This window comes from Homarus americanus, unplaced genomic scaffold (genome assembly GCF_018991925.1).
Source record: "Homarus americanus isolate GMGI-L3 unplaced genomic scaffold, GMGI_Hamer_2.0 scaffold46331, whole genome shotgun sequence".
In the NCBI taxonomy this organism is placed as follows: domain Eukaryota; kingdom Metazoa; phylum Arthropoda; class Malacostraca; order Decapoda; family Nephropidae; genus Homarus; species Homarus americanus.
The window spans coordinates 1-18,121 of NW_024736646.1; the positions used below are offsets into that span (position 1 = coordinate 1).

Genomic DNA, 18,121 nt, shown 5'->3' on the forward strand with positions numbered 1-18,121 from the left:
TGATGTACTTCGTTCAGTTACGTATTGCTCTGCGACCAGAACGACCAACGACCCCAACAAAAGGACAATGAAACATAGAGATAGAGAAGTAAGATGGATAGAAGGAAGGATTAGATAGATGGGGTGCGTGAAGGAAAGAATGGGCGATGTGAAAGAAGAAGGAATGAGGAGGGAGGGAGGGAGAGGGAGGAGAGTGGCGTGTGTGGAAGGAAGGAGGGAGGAATGAAGGGTTAGAGGCAGAACACTGCGGGTCTTCCAGAGGCAATGCTGGTAGACACATCAACAAACCAGTCAAAGCGTTCCAGTATTCCTCTTGACACTCGCCTGAAGACATGTGGTGATGTGTGTGTGTGTGTGGAGAGAGGACGTCTCTCTCTCACGATAGTCTTGTCAAGGAATATGTAAAAGGTTAATAGCTGCACAGGTGAGGATCCAGGTGACATGTGAGGACTCGTGTAAAACAAAACAAACACGAAGAGGAAGAGAGAGAGAGAGAGAGAGAATATAGATAAATGGGGAGAGGGAGAGGTAGAGGAGAGTAGTGAGAGAGATGGAGGTAAAGGTGAGAATTTGCAGGAGGAGGAGGAGGGAATAACGTCAACAAGAGAAGGAGAAAGAGGAGGAGGGAGGAGAAGGAAAAAGAAACTGAGAGAAACACAAGTAAATAGACAGATGAGGCAGACAGAGAAGCAGAAATGCAAACAGACAGACAGACAGACAGACAGACAGACAGACAGACACAGAATAATAAGACCCCACCTCTGTGTCGCTACTTCGTTAGCCGGATAAGTGGAATATTTTTTGTTGTTGTTGTCCTCCTTACATTGTGGGTTCTTCTGGGAGCTGTGATTCATATTCATAACACGACTCTGTGCTTGTGAGGAGCACCTCTCTCTTCCTCTTTCCCTCCTCTCCCACACACACACGATATTGTCTAAAATAAAAACTGTTAATTGAATTCCCCCGTGTTAGTTGTCTCCCCAGGGATGGTCACGCCTCTGTCTCCCAGGGTAGAGTGAGAGGCCGATTCTTCAGGTTAGTGAAAGGGAGGCATAGGAGGCCATTATCTCCTAGGTAGAAGCATAGGGAACCTTTATCCCCCATGATGGAGGCGTAGGAGGCCATTATCTCCCACGATTAGGCCCCAAGAGACCATTATCTAACATGATAAGAGGCCTTGGGAGGGCGTCAATCAAGAGGGTGAAGGATATTGGCAGCGCAGGAGTTTTACCAGCGTCCCCACCGTCTATATTTAGCGGCCAACAACGACGCTTCACCGATCGAGTAATTTTGTGGCGGAGTTTTTGTCAAGTCACGTGTGAGTTAATCTCCCAATATTGTTTGGTGATGAAATGACTGATGGTAAATTGGTTTGGGTGTGGTGGTGGGTGGTGGTGGGTGGTGGGTGGGTGTGGGGTGGGTGTGGTGGGTGTGGTGGGTGTGTGGTGGGTGGGGGTGGGTGTGGTGGGTGTGGGTGGTGGGTGTGTGGGTGTGTGGGGTGTGGGGGTGTGGTGGTGGTGGTGGGTGTGTGGGGTGGTGGTGGGGCGTGGTGGTGGGTGGGGGTGGTGTGTGTGTGTGTGTGGGGGTGTGGTGGGTGTGGTGGTGGGGCATGGTGGGTGTGTGGTGGTGGGTGTGTGGTGGTGGTGGTCGGTGGTGGTGGGTGGGTGGTGGGTGGGTGGTGGTGGGTGTGTGGTGGGTGTGGGGTGGATGGGTGGTGGTGTGGTGTGTGTGTGGTGGTGTGTGGGTGTGGTGGTGTGTGTGGTGGGTGTGTGGGGTGGTGGTGGGTGGTGGGTGTGGTGGTGGGTGTGGTGGTGGGTGTGGGGGTGGGTGGTGGGTGTGTGGGGTGGTGGGTGGTGGTGGGTGGTGGTGGGTGTGTGTGTGGGTGGTGGGTGTGTGGGGGTGGGGTGGTGTGGGTGGGGTGTGGGGGGGTGTGGTGGTGGGTGTGTGTGGGGGGTGTGGTGGTGGTGGTGGTGTGGTGGGTGTGGTGGTGGGGTGTGTGGTGGGTGTGTGTGGGTGGTGTGTGGGGGTGGGGTGTGGTGGTGGGTGTGTGGAGGGGTGGTGGGGTGTGTGGTAGGGGTGTGGGGGTGTGGGTGTGGTGGTGGGTGTGTGGGGTGTGTGGGTGGGGTGTGGTGTGTGTGGTGGGGTGTGTGTGAGGGTGTGTGGGGGTGTGGTGGTGGGTGTGTGGGGGGTGTGTATGTATAGGTGTGTGTACGTATGTGTGTATGAAGATCCAGGTACACATGTACACATCTATGCACAATTTGTATCAGTTACCAATAGTTTTTTATTTATCTATTTTTTCTGGTAGTCACATTTTTTGCCAGTAAACCTTTTGTTGTTATTTACGTGTTGTGTGGCATCGACCTCACTACAGCGGCGACCCTCTGTAGAACGTCCATCTCTCTACAAGACCCACCTGGCTATAACAACCACCTGTCTACAGCGACCACCCACTAACAGCCCTGAACTAAAGTGATACGAGCTACGAGAAAATAAATTCAATACAAATGAAAAAAAAAATACTAAATAAAAATATATAATACTAACTCATATTTAATGACCTATGTTACCTGATACGATACTGTGAGAGGCATAACAAAATTATTATATAAAAATGGAAATCGAATCCTGAAGCAAAAATAAAAAAAAATATAATTAAAAAGAAGTTTAAAATATACCTATACAAAAGAGAGGTTACACGTATTACCATTTAGTAGTTAAGTGTTAGTGTTATCTGATACAGGTAAGAGAGGTCAGGTTATTAACAGGTAACACAGATCAATTAAAATATGGAAGAAAAATTACTTTCAATATACATAAAAAATAACTTATATTTGACAAAACTTAAATTATACCGAAAAGAATTAAGACACAGAGAGAGAGAGAGAGAGAGAGAGAGAGAGAGAGAGAGAGAGAGAGAGAGTAACCCACCAACACCAGCCACACAGTACCACCACCATCAGGACTGACCTGCTCCGGGTTCACAGGTCCTCGCACCAGTGCCACCGACGTGACTCTGGTTGGCGTTGACACCTGAGTCGTCGATAAGGCCAGCATCGAGGAGGACAACATCAGGGAGGTCGAGGACGTCACCAGGGATATGGAGTGTGAGGAGGACTTTCGAGGAGGACGTAGTGGTGGTAACCCTTGGTGTGTGGGGGAGTCTAACTGCCTTGATGTCCTGAGTAACTTGGAGTGTTCAGTGTGTTGAGGAGTCTCCGTCATTCTGTACGGTAACAACTGCCTCTCTCCTGATCCAAGTTGGTCCGGTGGTGAGGGCTTTGTGGCGGCTAGCACTCGGTTAATGGGTGCCACAGAGCTCGGGGATGGCACTTGTCCGTGTGTTGATGAAGACGTGTGGTTGTGTGACTTTGGCGAGGTGGTGAGGTCTTCTGGGCGTGAGTCGTCGTCGTCTGTCGTGTTAGAGAATAACCACGAACACATCTGTACGGCGGTGGTATTTAAATGTGTGTGTGTGTGTTACTCTCTCTCTCTCTCTCTCTCTCTCTCTCCACATATAGCACCCCCTATGACATCGCTGACAGGGATAAAATATGTCTACATGTGTACAAATATTTGTCAGATGAGCTGTCTAGTGTACTGTGTAGTGGAGAGCATGAGTGCACACACACACACACACACACACACACACACACACACACACACACACACACACACACACACACACACAGTGGGATAATGTTCGCTCTTGATTTAGCTTCATTGTTTACATACGGGAGCAGTGAAACGAGTCCTCCCCAGGCGAGTTTCATGGTGTTATGGTGTTGTTTTAATGGTGTTGAGGGTGTTATGGTGTTGTTTTTGGTGTATCGTGTTGTTTTTGGTGTTATGGTGTTGTTGATGGTGTTATCGTATAATATTAATGTTATTGTGTTATATTGACAGCGTTATGGTGTTTATATTAATGGCGTTATATGTGATTATTTTCACCGTATTAATTAGACAGATTACACACCTGACCTGTGACACCCAACACAGGTAAACAAATGAAAGACAATTAAGAGACACACCTGAGAGTTAATAAATTATTACACCAGCCTCGTCGACAGAATTTATTAGTTATTTTTCTTTGTTTTTGGGTTAGGTTAGGTTAGGTTAGGTTAGGTTAGGTTAGGTTAGGTTAGGTTAGGTTAGGTTAGGTTAGGGAGCCATTACTATCACCCATATCAATAACATATGAACTTTTATCACCGGTTTAACCATCTCGTTACTTACCCGATACCGTAACATTATCCCCTGGCTAGAAACTTTATCTCCACTATACACGGCGTTGTTAAGTGTTTGTTAACGTGTCAGGGCTCAGGGTAATAACGATTTTCCAAGGGGCTAAGGCAGTGGGGCTAGGAAAACATGAGGGAATTAATGGACAATGAATTTTACTTGAGTTGGCTCTTAATTGGTATTGGTTTTCTTTATTAAAAAAACGGGGGACTATTTATTTATTTTTTTTTTTTTATAATAGTTGTGAGTTTTCAGATTAATTATAAAAAAGAAGTTATATTAGTTTTTGAGTTTGTTCTTATTATAGATGTGAAATTATTTTATTATGAAAAAATAAAAATGACGATAAATATTTTTTTCCTGAGTTTCCCCTTAATATAGATTTGCTTTCCTTAATAAACGATAAAAAATATATCCATCGTCATTATTATTATTATTATTATTTAAAAATTCTCATGACAGACAGACACAGACAGACATAGAGACAGAAAGACAGACAGACACCTAAATCAAACACAAACACAACCAATTTATTAACTCATTCAGCTTGGTATAATTGCTAACTCTGTATGTATAAAATAATATTCGTTTAATGAAAAACAAAAATAGAAGAATATTACTGTTTTGATTACTGCACATTCCTCTCTGATTGTGTGTTCGAGAGAGAGAGAGAGAGAGAGAGAGAGAGAGAGAGAGAGAGAGAGAGAGAGAGAGAGAGAGAGAGAGAGAGAGAGAGAGAGAGAGAGAGAGAGAGAGAGAGAGAGAGAGAGAGATTTAATTTTTGTCGTGTTATTTTTTCAGAGAGTTAGGTTAGGTTAGGTTAGGTTAGGTTAGGTTAGGTTACACACAATACTATAACATTTTCAAGACGGGTGATGTCTATCCACCGCCTCCCTTCAGTAACAACTAAATCATTTTTGACAGCAGCACGAAGACTCAGACCAAAGTTCACTAAATCCAATGATATGTTTAACTTTGTTTTGTGAAGTCTTCCGTGTATGTATGTATGTATGTATGTATGTATGTATGTATGTATGTATGTATGTATGTATGTGACTGATTCTCCCCTGAGTAACACACATACGGGTTCAGGGAGTCTGTGTGGCCATGGCCGGGTTCAGGGTTCAGGTGGCCATGGCCGGGTTCAGGGTTCAGGTGGCCATGGCCGGGTTCAGGGTTCAGGTGGCCATATCCGGGTTCAGGGTTCAGGTGGCCATGGCCGGGTTCAGGGTTCAGGTGGCTGCGGCTGTTCAGGGAAATTCAGGTGGTTACAACCGGGTTCAGGTTCAGGTGGCCATGGCCGGGTTCAGGGTTCAGGTGGCCATAGCCGGGTTCAGGGTTCAGGTGGCCATGGCCGGGTTCAGGGTTCAGGTGGCCATAGCCGGGTTCAGGGTTCAGGTGGCCATGGCCGGGTTCAGGGTTCAGGTGGCCATTGCCGGGTTCAGAGTCCAGGTGTTGTGATCTATGCAGCGTAAGGCCGGCTGTAATGGCTGATGTCTCTATTATAAGAAGAAGGAAGGAAGGAAGGAAGAAGGAATAACGACAAGAAGAAGAAGAAGAAGAAGAAGGAAGGAAGGAAGGAAGGAAGAAGGAACAACAACAACAAGAAGACGAAGAAGGAAGGAAGAAGGAACAACAACAACTCACAAACAAACAACAAATAAAAATATAAACATTACTGGTCATCGTAATTGTAAATTCGATAAAAAATAAATTAAATGAATAAAATACCCATTAAATATATTACGGTCACGAACGAGCGCTTGAGACACCTGTTTGTATTCAGGTGAAGGGGCACAGGTGATACTCGCATGCTTAACAGCAGGTAACAGCTTAACTCAGTAGAAACAGCTCAATAACAGCAGGTAACAGTATAACTCAGTAGAAACAGCTCAATAACAGCAGGTAACAGTATAACTCAGTAGAAACAGCTCAATAACAGCAGGTAACAGTATAACTCAATATAAACAGCTCAATAACAGCAGACAAAGGAACCATCCCACGACACTCAGAACGAGAGACTACTGCCACCCCCCCCCCCCTTTATCCCCTCCACCAGTGTGTCTCATGAGATACTGAGGAATACTTCTCAACACGGGAGAAATACTCGGGGTGAGATAGAGACTTCCAAGAGACTTACATGATATAATTGTCCGATTTTTATGTTTTTTCTTATTTTTTTGGCATTGAGGTCGTGGGTTCGATGCCCCAGGTGGTTGGGAGAAGCTCTTAACATGTTGATAATATGAGTATACAGGGACGAAGATATGGCTTTAAGGTGGTCATGTGCGGGTCTTTACGTGAAGGAGGAGGTGGAGGTGAGGGTGAGGGGGTGGGGGTGGTGGTGAGGGTGAGGTGGTGGTGAGGGTGAGGGTGGTGGTGAGGTGAGGTGGTGGTGGCAAATTGGGAGGTGTGAGTGGGGGTGGTGATGGTGAGGAGGTAGGGTGGTGGTGGTTCATTAGTGTTTGGTTGTCAATTTTTTGCCATTTCACACACACGCACACACGCCTGCGCACACACTTGCACACACACGCATACACACCACACACACACACACACACACACACACACACGTATATATATAAACTATAATATATACATAATATAATGTATAAACAGAGACGTAAATGTCAACCATCTCTATTTCTTGATTTTCTTATCTGTGTACGTGCCTGGACGCCTCCAACTCTCACCGTGTCCGTCCCTCCTGCAGTAGGCTATCAGCAGGACGCAGAAGGGCCTGAGAGCCGTCTGACGGAGGTTTCCCTCGCCCAGCGTGGGACGTGGCGGTGATCGACCACAAATATCTCCCCCGCCCACCACCACTACCTGTGACGGGCGAAGGGGAAGATCGGTGAGGAGAGAGAGAGAGAGAGAGCACCAATACGGTACTTTACTAAACCTCTATCACCCGTCCCAGCGGTCGTGAGTAAAGGTTGAGGATCAATCTGAAAGTTTTGACGCCGTGATACAGGGAGATCCCCTTCCCCTGCCCCCTCACCCCCTACCCATATACCCTCACCCACTAGGATGACCTTTTCTCCCTGACCTCTGACCGATCTCGACCAAACAAGGAAAGAGAAAAAAAATGACGATAATCTTCAAGAATTCAACGAGGGAGGAGAAGGAAAGTGGGAGGGGAAGGGAGATGAAGAGTGGAGGTAGGGGCAGGGGGAGGGGAAGGGAGACAGGAGGGAAGAGTGGAGGGAGGGGAAGGGAAAGAGGGGAGGAAGGAGGCAAAGGGGTAAGGAAAGGAAGGGGGGAAAGTTTGTGAAGGTAAGAAGTGTTTGGGGGAGGTAAGACGCTAAATAATTCTCAAAAAAATACAACTTTACACCGACGAGGAAACTTAACACCATTACCAACTTATTTTATTCATTTACAGTCCTACTTTTGTTTTCTCAAGTTTGTTTATGTCTACCGTGTTAAGGTCAATACTGTTTACTGTTACAATACCTCACCTGACCTTCACCTCTCACCTACAGAACAGCGAGGAATATTGACGTGATGCTCTTTACAACTGTCTTCCTTCATCACTCAACAATAAACTGGTGTTCAGGTTGATGATATTACCTGGAGTGATGCACGGTAGAGGAGGAACACACCTCGGCAGCCAGGTAGTGAAGGGCGTGTGGTGGCCTGAAACCTCGCTCAGAGACTCTTGTACTACCTCGCCCAACGACCTACAGCAGCCACCAGACGTCGTGGGGTTGATACATCTGGTTATTACTGGAAAGACTGTCACCTAATCACCCCAGGCAAAACCTCTACTACGAGATTCCCTTTGTCTACCCCCCCCACGCCCCCCCCCCCATCCCAGACTGCTAGAGATACTATGGCTGAAGCGTGAGTCAGCAGAGGTTGAGTTAGTCAAGTGTGGTTGTCAGGCAAGTGTTGGCTCACTCACTCAGTGTTGCTAAGATGACGGAGAAGTTCTTTATTTTTTAGGGAAAATTACAAGAAAAGTGATCCCAGTTGTTAGCTTTTGATCAAAGGATAACCCAGGGAGAGACAGTCGTCAGCAGGGAGAGACAGTCGTCAGCAGGGAGACAGTCGTCAGCAGGGAGAGACAGTCGTCAGCAGGGAGAGACAGTCGTCAGCAGGGAGAGGCAGTCGTCAGCAGGGAGAGACAGTCGTCAGCAGGGGAGGCAGTCGTCAGGAGAGGCAGTCGTCAGCAGGAAGACAGTCGTCAGCAGGGAGACAGTCGTCAGCAGGAGGCAGTCGTCAGCAGGGAGAGGTAGTCGTCAGCAGGGAGAGGTAGTCGTCAGCAGGGAGAGGTAGTCGTCAGCAGGGAGAGACAGTCGTCAGCAGGGAGAGGCAGTTGTCAGCAGGGAGAAGCAGACACAGTAGTCATAAGGGCAGGAAGTCATAAAGAATTGTTTATCCAGACTCCAGCCGTCAGCTGTGTTGTGACATAGTACAGTAGTGTTACAAATGTTTTATATCACCTTTCTACATGATCCTGTCCTCGGACCAACAGCGAGGTGTAGTCTCCATGATTAAGTTACCAACGTCTCCCCGGTACTGTCAGTCAGTGATGTGACAGACCCTGCCAGTCCTTGTTCAGCCAAGAGCGGAAGTTAGTTAGGACGGGAGGCCAGACCGTCCAGGAAAATGACGTATATTGAGATGTGGGTAAAGTTGTGACTTGTCCTGAACTTTGAAGTTTTCGTCAGGCAGTGTGTGGGAGGTGCAGTAGAGCCGCTGGTGTCCACTTTCTCTTACTTGAAAGATTGTGGACGTGGCTGTGTGTGTGTGGTCCTCCTCGGTCATATATCACAGCAAGAATATCCACCTCACTAAAGCACGACCATTCATCAACACTGCAGGCCCGGGCGTCGCTTTACGCTGCCTAGAAATGATCACCACCTGTGTTGCCTCAGTGGTAACGTACCTAGCCATAGTGTATCACGGTTGATGTACCTGAAGTGTTGAGTAATGGACAGCAGTGTGGGAGCTACTCTAGTGTGTGGCAGTACAGTCAACTGAAGTAGACATTCCACAACAGAGGACCCACACAGCCCCTCATCGTGTGACCTTTACATTGAAGGTAGTCACCAAGATGTAATACTTCACCAGGAGTCACAACACCCACAGCTCCATCAAAGAACGTGTCACCTGGGTTATTGTTTTCTCCTGAGTTTTACAAGAGAATGCCAGTGGTCAATAGCCCTCACCTCCGCCCCACTCATCCTCTCGTGGACTGATATTACACTAAACTTGTTTCCTGGTAACGTGTGTCCCAAAGGCCTGGCGACTCGTTATGGGCGATGCTGATGTAACAAACTGAATATAAACCTCAATTAACAGAGTAACTGGCAGTGCACTCGACCAGCTACAAGTCCCAACTACACAGTCAGGTACTCATTCACACCTGGGAGGACTGTGGGTGTTCAAGGCTCAAACCAGCGACCCGAAGGAGAGGAGGAGAGAGCTGTATCCACTTGGCCACCGCACCCATACAGAAAACAACCTCAAGCTCTTAATTACATCAAGTGTCTTAAAAGAGCTGAGACACAAGACTTACCACACACTGTGTTATGATCAAGACGACTGTTGACTTGTTACAGTTACCATGACAACCATCTGTTATCTACTAGCGTTACCATGACAACCACCTGTTATCTACTAGTATTACCATGACAACCACTAGTTACCTACGAGAGTTACCAAGGCAGTCCCGTCATCCAACCACCTAAAAGGACCCATAACCTTCTGTCCATTTCCCCTCCCATCACCCACACCACCCAGCGGAACAGGGGCATTGTTGGAATGGAAATTGTCCGAGCGACCGTTTCCTGTCCCCTCTGTGCATAGCAAACGGAAAGGGGAAATGTCCTGCCTCCACCCTGGCCCAAAAATGGACTCCGGGAGGAAGAAGAGGAAGGAGGGAGAGAAGGAAGGAAAGAGTGGAGGAAGGAAGGGGGGAGGAGAGGAAGGAAGGGTGGAGGAGTGAAGGGAGGGATGAGAGGGGAGAGGGATGGTAAGAAAGAGGGGGGAAACGGAGAGAGAAAGGGAGGGAGGAGAGAGGGAGGGAAGAGAAGGAAGGAGGGAGTAAGATGAGTTAAATCCCTTGAGTATAATAATAATAATAATAATAATAATAATAATAATAATAATAATAATAATAATAATAATAATAATAATAATAATAATAATAATAATAATAATAATAATAATAATAATAATAATAATAATAATAATCGTAATTACTTTCTCAAAAACAAAACAAAACACAAACATTCAGCGAACAAAAACAAAATAACCTCAATATTTTAAATTAATTTCCATTAAGAGATCAAATATTATTTTTCCTGAGCCTGGGCTGGAGGTACAAGTCCCTCATTCTACCTGGCAAGACAAGGAAGAAAAAACATTATTAACCCCAATCAAAATTACGGTCAGGTATTGTAGGAAGGGGAGGAGGGGAGACGGAGGAAGGGAGAAAGGAAGCTGATTCTGTTTGTTTTTCTCTCACCTGCAAAGCCCAATTAGCAGTAATTGAGCTCAGGTACCAGAAACTACCTGAGGTATATTATAATATTCTTGGGGTTACCTTATTGTGTTGTCCCCGGCCTCGTGTTCACGTTTGTTTGGTGCCTCTGTTTGTGTGTTTGTGATGGTGATGTGTTTGTGTGTTGATGCTGTGTGTTTGGAGGAAGTTGTGTGTTTGTATGTTATGTGTTTGTGTGTGTGTGTGTGTGTGTGTGTGTGTGTGTGTGTGTGTGTTCACTTTCACTCGAGACACATACATTCCACCTACCAATATCATCACCCTCACCACCACTACCACCACCTACCACCCATATCATCACCCTCCACCACTACCACCACCACCACCACCTCCTACCACCACACCCTCCCCACTACCACCACCACCTACCACCACCCCTCACTACCACCACACCTACCACCACCCCCACTACCACTCTTAATCAAGTCACAGCTTCGTTAGACAGATAAACTTCAGGGGTTCTCTAAGTCAATATCACTATTAAAAAGACTAAACTTTCTGGAATACAATAAAAATCTATACTTTTTGCAAAGTTGAATAAAAGTATCATAAGTATATAACATATTGTTGTAATTACCGAATGAAACACCGGTCCAATTCTGACGTAACCTAACCAAACCTAACCAAACCTAACCTAATAACCAAACCTAACCTAACCTAACCTAACCTAACAAAACCAAACCAAACCAAACCAAACCTAACCAAACCAAACCAAAGCCAAACCTAACCAAACCAAACCTAACCAAACCAAACCTAAATGCATTAATATTCATGAAAATATATTTACGTTCTGAAGAAAAAAAAAGGAGAGAATGTTGACACAGTGAGAAAGGTTGTGTGGCTGAGATTAACGTAGACCCACAGACACACACAGCAAGTCATAGTAATAATGGAGGAGGAGGAGGAGGGGGGGGGAGGAGGGGGGAGGAGGGGGGAGGGAGAGGGGGAAGAAGGAAGAATGGAGGATGAAGCTGGAAGAGAAGAGGGGAGGGGGGAGGGGGGAGGAAGAAGTGGAGGGATGAATCGGGAGAGAAGAATGAAGAGAGGAAGGAGGGGGTCGAGTAGGCAGGAAGGGGTGAAGAGGGAGGGAGGGAAGGAGGGAAGGAGGTAAGTGTGTTAACAAAATATTCCAAACGCGTGGATTGAGGAGGTGCATGACCTGGCCTGGCCGACGCCCCTCCCCCGACCCCCCCCTCCTCCTACAGAGCAGCGGGTTAGGTTAGGTTATGGTGTTGAGTTAAGTTAGTTTAAGTTCGACGATATTACGTTATTCTATCTATGTTCAGTTAGCTTAGGGTGAGTTAGTTTGATTAAGTGAAGTTAATGGGAATGGCGTATGAGGGGAAGGTGGGAGATGAGGGGGATGTGAGAGAGAGTGCCACACCTGCCGGCACAGGTAACAGTGCCACCTCGTGTTCCAGCTGCTGGTGACAAGCCCACCACCAAGTTATAATGAACACCACTACCACCCTCCCTCTCTCTCTCCTTCCTCCCTACCTCCTGTCTCCCTCCCTTCCTCCTCATCTTCCTCCCTACCTCCTCTCCACCTACCTGAACCGCCTCCCTTCCTTCGCCCTACTTCCTTCCCGCCACCTGAAACTCTCTCCCTCCCTCCTCTCTCCCTCCCTCCCTCTCTCCCTCCCTCCTCTCTCTCTCCCTCCCTCCCTCCTCTCTCCCTCCCTCCTCTCTCCTCCTTCTTCCCTCAAGCACTAACACAATCATGATTTTTCCCCAAGATGAACAACGACATTGTATATTAAGGCCGAAGGAAACATTAAGAGAGACAAATTCTTTCCCCAGGATGATTAAGGCATTCAGTAAGATGTATCGAGACATTGTAAATATTAACTCTTTCTCGTAAGCTATTAATTTCCCTAACTTGCTAGAAAATGTCCCTAACTTGCTATAAATTTCCCTAACTTGCTAAAAATTCCCTAACATACTTGCTTTTAAAGGTCGATCTGAATATAAACACTCAATTTATGCATCAATTACCTCTAAAGCCTGTCGTAGTTATGTCAAAATATTTAATCACGTGGTCTCAGAAAGGCCGGTGATTGGTCATGACGTCATTATACAGGTGTGATGACCAGGTAGTGGGGGTGGGTAGTTCATTACTGTCAGGTGTTGTTTATTTACATTCATCACTGGTTACACTAATCGTCACTAGGGGGAAGCTTATCGTTATTTTTAAAGAAACGCGTAACATGACCAGTAACTTTCTCCGTAACGCGTCACAGTAACAAAGTGGTTTTATTAATGTGCACCTTGTTACCTGTGTAGTTAAGATGTACCACACCCACACACACACACACACACACACGAAATCTTAAAGCACTATTCTATTTTCTCCCCAGGACGAACAACGATATAATGAGACCTTACGAGAAAATAAACCCAATTCCTTCTACAGGATGATCAAAGACTAGATTTTTTCTTCTTAAATAGAAGTAATTAGTTTTTTCTTTCCTGTGAATTAAAAAGGAAGAAGCGTCAAAGGCGGATCATTGAAATTCCCAGGATAATCAAGGACAGAAAAGGATCTTCCCAGAGTTAGAAGATAATCGGTGTTTGTTTTCCTAGGATGATCAAAGGCAGCTACACTTGCCGAGGTATTTAATACATCTAAATAATGCATAAATAAATATGAATAACTAAATGTATAATAAATCAATGGGTTAAGTAAGGTTGTTAATTATATAAGTTAGTTTATAATGTTTAGGAGAAAAATGTTTAAGTTAAACCACTATTACCACTATTAGTCACTACTACTATTACCACCACTACTACCCATCATCACCACCATAATTACTACAACCACTACCATTACCCACCACCAACATCATCACTACTACCACCACCATTAACCAACACCACTACCCACCACAATTACCATTACCTACCACCACTACCAATAAACCCCACTACCACCAATACCACCTTCAACCAATAACCGCCACCACCACCCACCCCACCTAACCCACCCCCACCTCACCACCACACCTACACCCCACCTCACCACAAGACCAATTAAAGTGGACTCGACGAAACGTGTTTGGCCAAGAAAAATAACAAGGCGACAGAAACACCCAGCAGAAAAAAAAAATATCTTGGCTTCCCACAAAGTTTGCTGATATTATTCTCTCCTTCCTCCTTCTCCCTCCCTCCTCCACCCTCCCTCCTCCTCACCTTACCTCACCCTCCTTCCTTACCGCCCATCCCTCCTCTCCCTTCCCTCACTAGTAATGAGTGTAATAAACTTCTGTCGAGTTCCCCAGACCCACACACACACACACACACACACACACACACACACACACACACACACACACACACACACACACACACACACACTAGATCTTACACTTATAGTGATAAGTGATGAAGCAGCCACAGTACACAGCAAGGAGGCCACAGTAGACGGGCCACAACACACAGTAGACGGGCCACAACACACAGCAGGCAGGCCACAGCACACAGCACCCCTCCCCTCGCCAGGTAAAGGTGGTAGACCTAACACACAGGTGACCAGACTCTCCTCCACCACACAGTCAGGTCAACCTCGACACACCTCCTCCTCTGGTACAGGTCAGTCAGACCCATTAATATACACAGGTAAATCAGGTAATTGTTTATATCAGACCCACTAATATACACAGGTAAATCAATGTAAACAATTTTTTTTTAATTCTATGTTTTCAGTCCCATTCATTATCAGTCTAATTTCCTAACTTTTAACACAAATGCCCGTGAGAATTATCCACCCACCTAAAAGACAAGTATTTTCTTTCCTGGTTAGGTTAGGTTAGGTTAGGTTATGTTAGGTTAAGTTAGGTTAATATTAGGATGGTTACTCTTAAAGTTAAATAAGCTGGGTGGCTAAGCTTCAGGTGACCTGGATATTTCAACACCCTCGAAATGATTCCACCTGTAGAACGCTTGGAGCAAATGCTTTCAAACTTTGATGTTCTATTTCTGAGGATAAGCCGGGAAGCCCTGGTGTTTTTTGGTGGGGGAGAGGGCGGGAGAGAGGGGAGAGAGCGGGCAGGAGAGAGAGAGAGAGGGAAGGAGAGAAGGTGAAGGAAGAGGGTGCGGGAGGAGGAGAAGGAGAGAAAGGGGAGGGAGGAGGAGGGGTGAAGTTAGGAGAGAGGGAAGAGGGGAAAGAGGGGTGAGGAGAGAGAGAGAGAATGAAGGGAGAGAAAGAAGGAGAGGGTGAGGGAGGGAGAGAGGGGAGAATGGATATTGAAGTTTAAAGGTCAGGGTATGAGACAGATGAATGGACCAGAGGCCGCTAGTGTATAGAGGAGACCTGGAGGCTGGGGGAAGACCAACCGTTTTTAATTCGTTCTTCAGGAGTGACCGAGATTAAGGAGGAGGGAAAGGTTAGGTTAGGTTAGGTTAGGTTAGGTTAGGTTAGGTTAGGTTAGGTTAGGTCCCTCGTTCAGGTCCAGCCACTGAAAGAGATTAACGAACTGGCCACACTGACAACCTAATTAGCCACACAAGTAAAATTTACTTTTTGTTCGCTCAGTAAACTTTTGCGTCGAAACAAAGAATAACATAACCTAACTTATCCTAGATCTATGTGTGTGTGTGTGTGTGTGTGTGTGTGTGTGTGTGTGTGTGTGTGTGTTGGGTACAAGCTCAAGTAAATACAGTTTCAATACTAGCGATACATATATCTTCATATTTCCCTCATTTAGAGAGAATAACACCTGGAAATAACACACTGGGTTTATAACACGGTGTTCTATAAGCCTGAAAACCTGTTATGGTCGGCATGGATACAGCACACCGAGGGTTAAGTCTTCATACACAAAGGCTCTTTCTCACCACTTCTCACTTTCCCAACAGGTGTCCACTCCCCAGCTGGGCGGACTGAGGGCGACCTACGGCACTCAATAAAGCAATCGTTGGGAAAGGAATTAAATTGCCTGATCCACTCGACCGTCGCACCCAAAGTTCACGACAACAATACAAATATTTTCGAGATAACATTAAACTGTTCATGAGATCACCTGCAGATTAGGCACCTGAAGATTAGGTTAAGTTAGGTTTAAGGTGAATTAAGTTGGGGGGGGGGATGAATCTACAGGTGACTTAATTCCTATCCTGAAGGTATATACAACAATATATACCCACAAACACACATTTACCTGGTCAGAGGAGAGGGGAAGGGGGGTGGAGAGGAGGGGAAGGGGGGGTGAGGGGAGGGGAAGGAGGGGTGAGGGAGGGAAGGGGAATTAACTCTGCCGGGCCACTTGATTTACCACCTCAGGGTTGCTAAGTAGTAACAGTGAATTACCAGACCCCATCACAGCTACCTGACTCATGGGATTGTGGGTGGTGGTGATAGTGGTGAAGACGGTGGTGGTGAAAATGGTAGGAGTAGTGGTGGAGACGGTGGTGGTGAAATGGTGGCATGTGTAGAGACGGTAGGTGAAAATGGTGGTGATAGTGGTTGAAGACGGTGGTGGTGAAAATGGTGGTGATAGTGGTGGTGAAAATGGTGGTGATAGTGGGTGGTGGTGGTTCCATTAAGTGTTACTACTAATATCCAACACCAGCACAAGGCGTCGGCCATCACCATTGTGTCGGGCAGGTCGGGGCAGGTCGTGGCAGGTCGAGCAGATCATCAATGTTTACTTCGTAGTCTTGATGCCATTGCTGGTGGTGCTTTCAGGATATTAATTAATTCACAGTTCAATAAACCATTGTCAATACCTGTGTGTGTGTGTGTGTGCATGTGCGTGTGTGTGTGTGTGTGTGTGTGTGTGTGTGTGTATGTGTGTGTGTGTGTGTGTGTGTGTGTGTGTATGTAGTGTGTGTGTGTGTGTTATCGTTGTCACAAAATGGGTAATATCTGACGTGACATTTTTCATTTATTTTTGAAACGTAGTTTTTTTTTTAAGAATTAAAATTAAAATTCAGGCTTGTTAACGGTCAAGGTATTTATTGGCAGAGATACATTTACATGTTTAATACGCACACAATGCACATGCACACACACACACACACACACACACACACACACACACACACACACACACACACACACACACACACCGCTATATGGGCCACAAAGCTGAGAAATTACTTAACACACAAGTAAATAAAATAGTGTTGAGAGTAAGGGAGTAATTGGGACGCTTATTACCCCTTAAGTTTAATGAAGTTCAAAATGATTCATCGTCTTAATATGATCTCTCGTTCTCAAAGGTTTTTTTATTTATTTCTTCGTCTCGCATTTTCAGGCATAAGACCTTACCTGAGAGACTACCTTTGGCTAAAAGACATTAAGTGCCCAAATTAAGAGAGAATTACTACCTACCGCAATTAAATACACTTCGTAAGCAGCGGTCAGGTGGCCAAAATAACATTTAAAATAGCATCAAAATTTAATTGAGACTCTACCTTTACCAGCCAGGTGTGTTCACTTCACACACCTGTTGAAACTCTTAATTAAGGTGAAGAGAAAGTTTCATTAAAGGTTTTCTACCACAGTTTTTCATCCGACTTAACTGATGTAAAAGTAAGCGAATATAACTTAAGATAGTTTTCCATTTTTTTGGTTTTCTTTTCTGAATCAGAGAGTTTGGTTCATTATTATAGCTCTCTCTTCCTACGAGGGAGAGTAATGAAGGTCTTGGAAGGCAAATTCATTAATCCGGGAGCACCCAACTCACCTTGCAATACGGTAAACAACCTCCCGTACTGAACTGACTCATTCTGCTTGCAACAAACACCTCAAATTTAATTGGCTGGTCCCCGAAGCCATTTACCGTTGGATTTTCATTTATAAATCTCGACGTTTCACTAAGCATCACTAGTGGCCAGTTAAAGAGCCAGTCACATGTTCAATGATATCACTTATTATTAATATTTTCTTCTTATCGTGAATAGAGATCGATAAGGGTGTATGTCTATTGGTCTTGGTGTCTAGTGCCGGGGAGTAACACCAGGTGGCGGTCACTTAACGAGACTGACCAAGTTGTGTTGATCAAGTGGACTACTGCCACCACTACCACCACCACTGCCACCCCACACGTGTTCTGCCTGCCTGCCCCTCCCCCCCCACCACCACTGCGTTATACTCCCCTCCTCCCACCACACCACGTAAACTTCCCACATCCCCCACCCCACCCACTACCTCCCACCACTTACCACATGACCTTCCACCCTCCTCCTCCTCCTTCCACCCACTACCTCCCATAATACCACATTGACCTTCCACCTCCTCCTCCTCCCTCCTTCCACTACCTCCACTACATACCACATGTTCCACCCTCCTCCTCCCTCCCCTTCCCACCCACTACCTCCACATACCACATGACCTTCCACCCTCCTCTCCCTCCTTCCCACCCA

The 18,121-nt window shown here is 45.9% G+C and overlaps 1 protein-coding gene across 1 annotated transcript; it reads right to left on the reverse strand.

Annotated features, from left to right (window-relative positions):
* Nucleotides 1-2,970: 2,970 nt before the first annotated feature.
* Nucleotides 2,971-17,791, reverse strand: LOC121872207 (the record flags this gene model as incomplete). The annotated part of the gene is given in 2 exon segments (XM_042374878.1): nucleotides 2,971-3,444; nucleotides 17,443-17,791. Coding segments are annotated over 2 exon segments (612 nt in total), but the record flags the coding sequence as incomplete, so codon positions are not given.
* Nucleotides 17,792-18,121: the final 330 nt, after the last annotated feature.